The sequence below is a fragment of the Hemiscyllium ocellatum genome, assembly GCF_020745735.1.
Source record: "Hemiscyllium ocellatum isolate sHemOce1 chromosome 27 unlocalized genomic scaffold, sHemOce1.pat.X.cur. SUPER_27_unloc_1, whole genome shotgun sequence".
NCBI lineage: Eukaryota > Metazoa > Chordata > Chondrichthyes > Orectolobiformes > Hemiscylliidae > Hemiscyllium > Hemiscyllium ocellatum.
The window spans coordinates 3,337,328-3,348,937 of record NW_026867476.1 but is presented as its reverse complement, the minus strand read 5'-3'; the positions used below and the strand labels follow the sequence as shown (position 1 = coordinate 3,348,937).

Below are 11,610 nucleotides of genomic sequence, written 5' to 3'. Positions count from 1 at the left end.
TGGCTAATGTTGTTCCACATTTTAAGAATGGTGGGAGAGAAAACTGGAAATTATAGACCAGTTAGTCTGACCTCGGTGGTAGGAAAGATGCTGGAGTCTATTATAAAGGATGAAATTATGACATATCTGGATTGTAGTAACAGGATAGGTCAGAGTTAGCATGGAGTTATGAAGGGGAAATCATGCTTGACTAATCTTCTGGATTTTTTTGAGGATGTAACTCTGAAGACGGACGAGGAAGATCCAGTAGATGCAGTGTACCTGGATTTTCAGTAAGCTTTTGATGAAGTCTCACATATGAGGTTAGTGAGCAAAATTAGGGTCCATGTCATTGGGGGGCAAAGTACTAACTTGGATTGAAAGTTGGTTGGCTGATAGGAAACAAGGAATAGAGAGAAAGGGATCCATTTCAGAATGGCAGGTAGTGACCTGTGGGGTACCGTAGGGATCAGTACTGGACTGCAGCTTTTTACAATATATGTTAATGATATAGAAGATGGTATTAGTAATAATATTAGCACATCTGCTGATGATACTAAGCTGGGTGGCAGGATGAAATGTGATGAGGATGTTAGGATATTACAGGATGACGTGGACAAGTTAGGTGAGTGGTCAGATACATGGCAGATGCAGTTTAATGTGGATAAATGTCTGGTTATCCTCTTTGGTGGCAAGAACAGGAAGACAGATTACTACCTAAATGGAATCAAATTAGGTAAAGGGACGGTACAGAGAGATCATGCAGGTACAGCAGGTAGTGAAGAAGGCTAATAACATGCTGGCCTTCATAAGAAGAGGAATTGAGAATAGAAGCAAAGAGGGTCTTCTGCATCTGTACAGGGCCCTGGTGAGACCACACCTGCAGTACTGTGTGCATTTCTGGTCTCCAAATTTGAGGAAAGACATTCTGGCTATTGTGGGAGTGCAGCATAGGTTTGCGAGGTCAATTCCTGGAATGGTGGGATTACCTTACACTGAAAGAGTGGAGCGACTGGGCTTGTATACCCTTGAGTTCAGAAGACTGAGATGGGATATGATTGAGACATATAAGATTATTAAAGGATTGGACACTCTGGAGGCAGGAAACATGTTTCTGCTGATGGGTGTGTGCCGAACCAGAGGACACAGCTTAAAAATACGGGGTAGACCATTTAGGACAGAGATGAGGAGAAAATTCCTCACCCAGAGAGTGGTGGCTGTGTGGAATGCTCTGCCCCAGAGGGCAGTGGAGGCCCAGTCTCTGGATTCATTTCAGAAAGAGTTGGATAGTGCTCTCAAGGATAGTGGAGTCAAGGGTTATGGAGATAAGGCAGGAGCAAGATACCGATTAAGGATGATTAGCCATGGTCATATTGAATGGTGGTGCAGGCTCGAAGGGCAGAATGGCGTAATTGAATGGCAATTGCCTATTGTCTATTGTCTACTCTCTTAATTTCACCTTCTATTCCCTTCTTCTCTTTCGATCGTTGTCCTTTTCTGTCTGTTTCTCTCCCATTCTATGTTCCTCTATATTTCTGTTTCACCCTATCTGTCGGACTCAGTCTTCCTCTGTCCACGTATTCTCCCATTCTGTCTCTTTGAATGCTACATTCTGTCTTTACTCCATTCACGATTTTCCCTCTATTTCTATGTCAGCTTTCTCTCCTATCTTTTTTTCACTTTCGTTTTCCTTGTCTCTGGCTTTTGTTCTCTATCTTAATATTAATTCATTTATCTGCACCCTCGCCACGACTTTCACTGTCTCCAAACTTCTGTGTCAGATTTTTGTCCTCTCTCTGCCTATTGTGCTCTGTTGATTTTCTCTATCTCGCCATTTTTTGTTCTAGATTCTGCTCCAAGGTTTCTTAGATTCTTTCGTTGTCCTCTGGCAGCCATGGCTATCTTTCTAATATTCGCAGCGTACATTTCCCCCTCCCTCTGTTCCGTCGTTTTCTGTTGGGTTCTTCCACGCAAGAGAGATATACGAAATAAGCAAGAGATGGAAAAATAGATGTATACACGGATACATGGACATATGGTGGAATAGATAAATAGATAGATAGATAGACATACAGACAAATACATAGATAGATAGATAGATAGATAGATAGATAGATAGATAGATAGATAGATAGATTTGCTTGTTTCTGTTATATTCCCAGGTGCTTCATTTAATTCTTATTTCAGTCTTCATCATGTTGGTTTTGTTCACTTCGGGTCATGTTTTCCAGCTATTTATTGTCATGCAGAAACAGTGCCAGTATCTATTCATCAAGGAAATGTCGGACAATCTACTTCTCTGTAACAAAATGACGCTGTTTCATGGAACTTTGTGTGTTCTGGTACAGGCGGTGCTTCATTCATCTCCCGAGTTCTTCATCTCCACATTCCAGGTTGAAATAATTCAAGGAATATTTACAATACGTTTGGACTGTGAGAAAGGCCCCAGTGCACTCTATGCACTAACGCTCATTACTTACGCAGTTCTGCTGTCACACTGCAGTGTACTTCAGAGCAGTGACTCATGGTGCAACAAACAAGCAGGGTTTGAACCTGTTTAAGATCTTACTTGGTAGAAGATTGAGGAGACAACAGGTCAGCGGATTGCTGAATTGTAACCAAGTCGAGACAGGTCTTTCAATATGTAGCTATAATGCGTTAAACATGTGCAATTTAGATATTTGTGGTGCCTTGCAACAGCGAGTTTATTTTATCAGGGTGAAGTGCAGAGGGATTTTTTTCTGGATCACAATGTGTGGTGCTGGAAGAGCATATTGCGAACGAAACTGATCCAAGATACATTCCATCAGAGAAAGTGAGGACTGCAGATGCTGATGATGACAGTCAAAAAGTGAGGAGCTGAAAAAATACATTCGGTGAGGTAGCATCCCAGGAGCAGGAGACTCGATGTTTACAGAAAAAGCTGTTCATCAGAAATGAAACGCTGATGCTCGAAGCGTCAACTGACCTGCTCCTTGGGTGCTGCCTGACCAACTGTGCTTTTTCAGCGCAGAACCTTTTGACTCTGATTTTCAGCATCTGCACACGTCATTTTTTCGTAGGAATTTTATCCTTCAACAGTTTCTTTCTCAATATGCTCTAACATAGTTTTCATCGGAGAGCACAATTGAAAACGTATTCTGTTCATAATCGGTGCATACTGAAATTAACAATTGCAAAATGGGATTTATTTTTGTATCGTTCATTTGAATGACAGTTTCTCAAAGGCTAATGTAGAAGGATATTTTTGTGGTGCTTAACCTACCTTGCTGCTGTTTGAAATGTTTAGGGTTTGCCGATGGGCAATTTTGATAGAACTAGCATTTATGAGGAATACAAATAGTAGAAGCAACTGATCAATTTCCATTGAACCATGGAATTCTGGAACCTTGACTGTGGCCCTGATGATTTGAATTCGGGCGTGTGTCAGTTTGCTTTTCTAAATCATCATTTAATGATTCTGCAAGCTAATTTATTCGCGTTAAACTGATCTGCTTATCGTAAAATAGCATTATTCTGTGATCGACGTGGGCAATTCAGGGAACTCAGAGAGGTTACCTCTGAAATAAGATAAAATTGTAAAATGGAAACAAAAAAGGCATAAGTGACGTCAATAAAAGTATTTTCGTAACAACAATGAGACTATTTTGCAGAAATAATAACCCATTAAAACATTCACCAATAATTGAGAAAAAATAGAATCAATGGCAAAAAGACATAATTTTACTGGATCGTGGTGCTGCACAGTTGCTATGACCACAATTTACAGGACTGTCAGTTCACTCGTGTCCCAGATGACAATAATCTGTAATACTTCCCTTTTTACGATGATTTCCTTTGGGGTAGGAACTCTGCATAAAGTGTTCGTTTTGGCAAAGGAGAGGACAAAGAATAACTGCTTTTTAATTAGTGTGTTCATGGTCCTCATAGACTGAATGGTGCGAAAAATATCAACAACAGTTTCATTCACATTCGTTCCCCAAGTTTCAGAAACACATTTCGGTTATTTTATGCTCGGCCATAATTGTCCAACCTTGAAAGCATTTTTTTTTAATGCTTGGACTGACACAATCGTTTAAGGGCAACATTGAATTGTCAACAGAATTTGAAAGAGATGAGAGAGTGAGAGGCGCAAAGGAAGACAGGCCTGGTTGAAGGAGATTTGGTTCCCTGTGACGTTGGTGTGTATGCAGTGGGAGGGATAAGACAGCTTCCATATCTCCACAATGAATGTACAAACCTTTATTTCAAAGTTAAGGTAAAGTGATAGAGGACAATTGCCATCCTGGGATCAGGGATCTGAAGCTTGAATTGACTGACAGTTTGCATTTGGGAATCATACAGAGTTGTGATCTGTCAATTTCTGTGGTGTATTTGGTAAGCGTGTTTTATTATTCAGAGAAAGGTTGGTGGCACGAGGCTATGATAGGAAGGTTGTTTTTAAAGCATCAGAGTTCATTGGTGCTCCGTATAGATTTCTGAAAAAGGTCACCCGAAAATAACTATTATTTGTGCAGGATCATCAAATTTGTTTCGAATCTAAATGAATATTCATTGCAAATCTGTGGATAATCTAGATCTCACATCTGACCCTTCAAAAATCTATTAAGTGATTCAATTTAAACAAACCTCTTAATGATTTACTCTTACTTAGCTCTACATTGGTGACGAGGAAAAGCAGAAAAGCAGTAAGATTTCAGACCCACGCTCTTTAATCCCCGGCTGTCAAGAGGAAGAGGCGACTGCAGCTTCACACAACGGCTTACGCCCATCCCTAGGGCCAAAACCCAAGCAAAAACTCCTAATAAACCTAACAAATGCTCAGGAAAACGTAGGGATATTATGTTCCACTCACTAAACCTCCAGGAAGCATTGGCACAATCTTTGTGTGAGAGTCCAAAATAGGAGTCACAGTAAATCTCTGAAGAAAATTCCGAGTCAAAGTTATTTAATTTTATGAAAAAAGTTTGCTATTGTGAATCCGAAAAAGAGCTAATTGGATTTTTGTCAGTCAGTGACACCATTCAGATTATTTGTTATTCAAATTGTGTGGTTGCATGAGGGAATCTGGTTTCTGAATGAGGGAAGAGTGCAGGTCAATGTAAATCCAGCAAGAAAATGGAGTGCATTGAGGAAAATGGAGGGCATTTTTTCGGAAGGAAGTACAGGTGATAATGGAATTTGGCAATCATATAATCGATGATTCAGTGCATCCGAGCCTTGGAGATTCCACTGGGAAAATCAATCTTGAGCTCATATTCCACAGTTTTCCTGAGGACCACAGAAATGTTTCGGGTACTCTCACGGTATCTGGAGTTAGTATTTCAGGAGTCATTGCTCCATTAATCATCTGGATATTGACGACAAACGTGTCTCTCATAAATCCTAGGCCATCTGCAAATTTATATCTCTTGAAGTTTCATTGCAAGCAAAATTTCTTTAATATCTACAAGTGCAAATATTATCAATCCCTGGGGAGAGAATGAAACAATCATTTTTCAAAATGGAATATTTTCAAGGTAGGTCGATTTCAGAATATTCAGATTTTAGCATCGATGCCGAGGTTAAACAGAGACCAAGGAGTTAGCCTTCGAGTCTGCGCCGATGCTCCAAAGAGCCTGCAAAACCTTCAGCCATATTTTTATCTTTCCATGTGACACAGACCAATAGACGGTATGCACTGTAATTCAACTATTTACAGTTTTGCTTGGGCTCTTTCGTACCACAATCACCCAAATGTAACCTTGCGGTCAAGGGCTTTTGGCTGAGGTTTACAGTGAATGATTCAACTTTCTCTTCTGGACTGGTAGGCTTGATTCTCCTATCATTAAGGCTCGGGATGTTTATGGAGCCTCCACCTTCAGCGATTAGTTAGAATTGCGCACCACAGTTTACGACCGGATGCAGCAGGTTTGCAAAGTTGAGATCTGACCATTTGGTTGCGTGGTCACTTAACACTGGCTGTCACTTGCTGCTTTTACCACCGAGAGCACACAGAGTCCTGTTTCGCAGCTTCACCAGGTTTACAACGCTTTTCAGGTGTTACTGCTGATCCTTGAATGTTCCCAGGATTCTTCATTTAATTAAGGATGAACCCTTGTCATGATATGATGGAGTGGGGAAAATGCGGTGTCGTAACGTGACAGATTGTGTCGGATAGTGTTGCCACGTTGCCCGTGTTGCTACATAGATGCCACTTCTTGCATCGGTTGATCTGTTCGAAATCTATCCTGCTCAGCACTGTGACAATGTTACACAATGCAATGGAGCGAATTCTCGATTTAAAGCTGGGATTTCATAAGGATATGGCCAGTGCCGTTATGGACAAATGTCCAAACAGATTTCTGAGTTTACAAACACGTATGATTTTAGCCCTCCAGTTAGTTTTCCCATGGCACACAGCTAAGACTACTAGCTCGATTACTGGAGGGGCTTCCTAACCACATCTTGTGGAATGTTGGGGTTTCCCAGGCAAAGTGTTTTGTGCTTTTGACATTTTCAGCTCAGAGTAAAAAGTGAGGTCTGCAGATGCTGGAGATCAGAGCTGAAAATGTGTTGCTGGTTAAAGCGCAGCAGGTCAGGCAGCATCCAAGGAACAGGAATTTCGACGTTTCAGGCACAAGCCCTTCATCAGGACATTTTCAGCTCATCCAATAACTAATGTCCAAAAGGGAGGAGCACTAGCTCATCACGTAACAGGGTGAGTCAGGAACTTTCCTTGAAGTGAGTTGATCGGACGCCATGGGATATCTGGTGAACACAGGCGATGCCTTTTTGAAGCTCCTTCCTGTATTTCTACTTGATCAGGAAAAGTGGAACGTTTGCACATTTCCCAGTTAGCATGTGAGGGTGGCCACCTCACGTTTCATTTCTTGTAAGGTACTAGTGACACCGTACAGATTAATTTTGTATCTGTGACAAGTCTGAGGCAACAGGAATTTATAAGAATTTAAACCTCTGACAATAATATTTACAAATATAACAACCAAAAGAACAAAATTGCTTAGAATATGCTAGTCTTAGAAAATGTTAACTTTAGATTAGAGACAGAACCTCCACGCAGAGTCGAATATTAGCAACTCCACTCCATTAAAACTAAAAATAGGGTTTCGATGGAAGGAATTTCCAGCCAGCAGTGAGCTGACAAATGACACTGAGCCACACGCCATCCCGTTGATTAAAATGAACGACATTAAAGGTGGAGATAATGTGGTTGTTTACTGATGTGCAACTGAGAAGCATAATGAGGTTTAATGAATCCTCTAGAGACTGTCATGTCAAATGAATAAGAGACACGTTGGATATGCCACAGAGGTGAGGGCTGCAGCTTTAGCTTCTCAGATAGGATGCACGGACCAGCGAAAGGCCTGTTCTATGCTGTTTGCTATCCAATTCTCGCTATAATAGGTGCTCCTGGTATGAAATACATTCCGAATAAGTTACTAACTTATTTTGCAGTTACTTGAAATTTGTGGAGCTGTCGTTTCAGGATTAATCTCGATCATAATACGCATGGCCTCAGTGAATGACTTCAGCCTGTGGATTTTCTATGAGTGTAACTATGCTCTTCTAATTCGTTAATTGCTAGCAATGCCAAGAGTTGACATATTTGATTCAAAATAATTTCAGTACATTCATAAGAACGTACTTTGATTAGATTAATGAAATATGCATTGAACACTGTGTGATATGAATTTAACATAATTCTATCTCCTATTGAAATTTTGGAGAATTCTGCTTTTGAGGAAATGCAGTGAACTCTGTAAAAAAAAGTCTCACATTATGCAGTAAAGCAGTAACGTTTGATCATCTGATTATAGAAACTGGAAATAGTGTTTTAATTGCTTTTGTACGTGAGGACAGCAACTTTTTAAAACTCTGTGGGATGTGGGTCTTGCTCCTGGTCCAATAGCAAATTGTCTACTTCTACTTGTCACTTGAAAAGGTGGCAGTGAGCTGCCATCTTGAACGGCTGTAATGTATCAGCTGTGTGTAGATTCATAGAGAATGGAGGGAGGATACTTCAGGATTTCAAGCCAGTGACAGTGAAAAGAATTGCAACACATAAAACATTCACTGCTTAGTCGAATCTGCAATGTGTAAGATGGACACGATGACACAGTTCCAAAGAAGTAAATTTTCCTGCAGTGGTTTCAATTTTTAACGGGATATGAGCGATTATTTGCAAAAAGACATGAAACTTGTCAGTTGAGTGAATGCACTTTTTTTTACCGTGGTGATAAATGTTGGACTAGCATTTCGATTGAGGAGAACTGCATGTCGTTATAATTGCTGGGATTTGACTGTTGCAGTAAAGGCTACCGTTTATTACTTATCACCAAATTGTATTTGAGAATCTGTGGCTGGATTTGCTTGTCAGCCCATTCCTGTGTGCAAGGTCGGAAGTTTTAATATCCAAATTTTATCACAAGTAAAATAATTGACTATCAAAGCAAAACACGAAAGACATGATTAAAACATTACTAAAAACATCGGCCAAGGAAGACGGGCAGGTGGGCCACGGATTTAGTGATCTCCGGAGGTCAGGGATCAACTTTAAAAGCTGATGAAAGAATTAATATTCAACTTGCAGCCACCCTGACAACAATGGAATGGAAGTGAGTGAACTGTGAATGTATGAATGTATGTGAAACTTTGAAGAATAAGATTATCTGAACTGTGATACTGTCTACTGGACACAATGCAAATCAGTGAATATAAGGTCGCTGGGTGAACTTTGATAGGTGTGGACAGCAACTTGATAATCTCTTGACGAATTCAGACTTTGTTAACTATGACAGTAGTTAATTGCCCACTTTTGTTTCCCCCTGAGAACGTCGCTTTCAGTAGCTTTCTTCAAGTGCTGCAGTCCATCTGATGTAGGAAGCTTCCACAGTGTAGTTAGAGAGGAAGTTCCAGGATTTAGTCCCAGCTGGAAGTAGCTGGAAGGGAACGCACAGGTGGTGGCATTCTCAGCTGTCCGCTGCCCTTGTCCTTCTTGAAGGATGTTGTCATGTATTTAGAAGGTGCTGTCTGAGGATCTTTGGTAAATTTCTGTCGTGACTTTTGTCGATGGTGTTGCAAATTAATATCAATATCTGATGGAATGTGCAATTCAGGGTGTCATGCCAGTCAATCGGGCTACTTTGTCCAGGATGATGCACACTTCTTAAGTTTTGTTGGAATTGAACACATCCAGGCAAGTTTTTAGTATTCAATTACAGTCCCGCACTTATGTCTTCGAGATGATGGACCGACTTTTGGGATTCGGGAGATGAATTGTGTGCTGCAGGAATCTGAATCTCTAATTTGCTGTTGTGGCAATTCATTTATATGCCTGGTCTTGTTCAGCTTCTAGGTAATGGTAACACCCGTGATGTCAACAGCCTTGCCTCGAATTAGATAGTTGGCCACTGAAGTTGACTGAAGACCAGGAAGTGGAATTCAAGATGTCCAAAGAAAGTGTTTACATATTTTATTGGTAAATGCTTACTTGAGCTTTGGAAATTGAACCACCAAGTGGAGCAGACAGTTTTAAGATGGAAACGTGATTAAATCGAAAAGTTAAAGGAAATCTGAGGATGAGGTGTAAACTCATTTTTGGAGACCCTTGGTAACATAGTTGTTCTTTTATCTCTCACAGCCAACTTGCTGGCCATTATAATACTATCACAAAGACAGTGCAACCTTTCCCGATGTGTCACCTACTATCTGGTCGCCATAGCGGTAGCTGATTTCCTTGTCATCATCACTGGGTGCATCCTCAACCGCATCAGCCGCATTTACTTCAGCTACAGTGTATTGTCCACAACTCCTGCATGCTGCCTCAATGCTGCACTCGTCTATGCCACACGGGATTGCTCGGTTTGGCTTACCGTGGCCTTCACCGTTGACCGTTTCATAGCTATTTGCTGTCAGAGTCTGAAGACCAAGTACTGCACTGAGAAAAGTGCTTCAGTGATTATCGGAGTGATATATGCTCTGAGCTGCTGCAAGAACATCCCATTCTACTTCATCTACCAGCCTTTGTACATTCAGGATGGTGTGCCCTGGTTTTGTGATATCAAACCGACCTTCCACACGTCTCCCGCCTGGCAGACATACAACTGGCTGGACCGCATCTTAGCTCCTTTTCTCCCATTCCTTATCATTCTTTTGTTAAATGTCTTGAATGTAAGACATATCTTAGTGGCAAGCAGAGCCCGTAAGAGGCTACTGGGTGCTGAAAATAGTGAAGACACAGAGATGGCCAACCGCAAGAGGTCAATTATTCTTCTCTTTACAATCTCTCTCAGCTTCCTGCTCCTCTGGGTGACATATATTGCGCGTTTCCTGTACAGAATGGTTACTGGTGACGAATACGTATCAAGCTTGGGTTTCAGTAACCAGCAGTACATTCTTCAAGAGACGACCAACATGCTCCAGTTACTTAGTTCCTGCAACAATTTCTTTATTTATGTGGTGTCCCAGAACAAGTTCCGTGAGGAGTTGAAGAAGGTTCTGGTGTATCCCTTTACCAGGCCTACTGATCGGTTTCTGTAATGAATAACAAAACAGTGAAGTGTTTAGGAGCTATTTCAATCCCACAAATCTGACTCAATGGGCAGCAGTCTTTCAATCTCTTAATCCCCCGAACAAACTATGTGCTGCACCTTCTGTACTAAGAAATGTAAGACCTATTTCCCTCTTTGCAATATGAAGGAATGCTGAATTATCGAAAAAATAACCTTCATGCCTGTGACAGCATCATAAAGCTTCATAGAACCAGTGTCATCATTTCCGACAGCGCGGAGACAGATCCTTCTTTCCAATCTCGTCCAAGCCAACCAAAACGTCAATCCATGCTTATCACAAACACTGAAGAATCTAATATATTCTTTTGATCTGAAATCATGGAATATAAAACGTTCCACAATCTCAGAAAATCGCCTGAAAGAGTATATTATTTGGTTCGGGGTTGTAACAAAACAGGAAAATAGACTATTTGTTGTGCATTGTTTCTGGACTTCAACTCACTGCACTCAGTTTCAAACAAAACAAAGTAACGGAACATTTTGATCTCTCTTTATAGGAGACAATCCGCAAGGTTGCTATGGATTCTCTTGACTTTTCAACGTCCCTCTCTGAGCTTCCCAATGGAGGGGAGAAGCTAAAATATTGCCTTTTTGAGAATGTTAAATTGACGAAATTCTCCATGCAATTACAATTTACAATGATCCACTGAGGGAAACATCAATTTCCGGGCTTAGCCATTTGAGATCAATACCAGTTTTTCACTGACCCAGTTCATGTGGCACTGTGTTGTTGAGAACTGCTTAACTTGTTTCTTGGCTTCCTGTAATCCTTCAGACCCTTAAAATCTCATGAAATGCTTACATGGATCAGTTGATTTATTTCTTTAAAAAAATAAACTCAATCTTCACTTTATAGCCCACATATCATCAAGTATTGGGAGGACTCTCATGCTGTTCCATCTGGTGTTCGAGTACTGGACGCACTATTTTATTGAAAAGAGAGATCGGATGACGATGCTGTGCAAGTGAATTTAATGTATAACGAACAGACAGTTCGTTTCAAACAAAAATAAAATCAACAAATCAAATTGGATTAACCAAACAAATTGGAAGTAAA

General features: G+C 40.7%; 1 protein-coding gene across 1 annotated transcript; it reads left to right on the top strand.

Moving 5' to 3' along the window:
• The first annotated feature begins 552 nt into the window (after positions 1-552).
• Positions 553-10,521, top strand: LOC132807075 (probable G-protein coupled receptor 139). Its single transcript, XM_060821377.1, has 2 exons — positions 553-604; positions 9,623-10,521. Exons 1-2 carry the CDS (start codon positions 553-555, stop codon positions 10,519-10,521), a joined length of 951 nt encoding a protein of 316 aa, XP_060677360.1.
• Positions 10,522-11,610: the final 1,089 nt, after the last annotated feature.

Bases quoted from the DNA above. Each gene is read 5' to 3' on its own strand.
- LOC132807075 (XM_060821377.1), top strand. From the start codon at position 553: ATGAAATGTGATGAGGATGTTAGGATATTACAGGATGACGTGGACAAG. The intron at 605-9,622 runs GTGAGTGGTCAG...TATCTCTCACAG, and splicing joins GGATGACGTGGACAAGTTAG to CCAACTTGCTGGCCATTATA.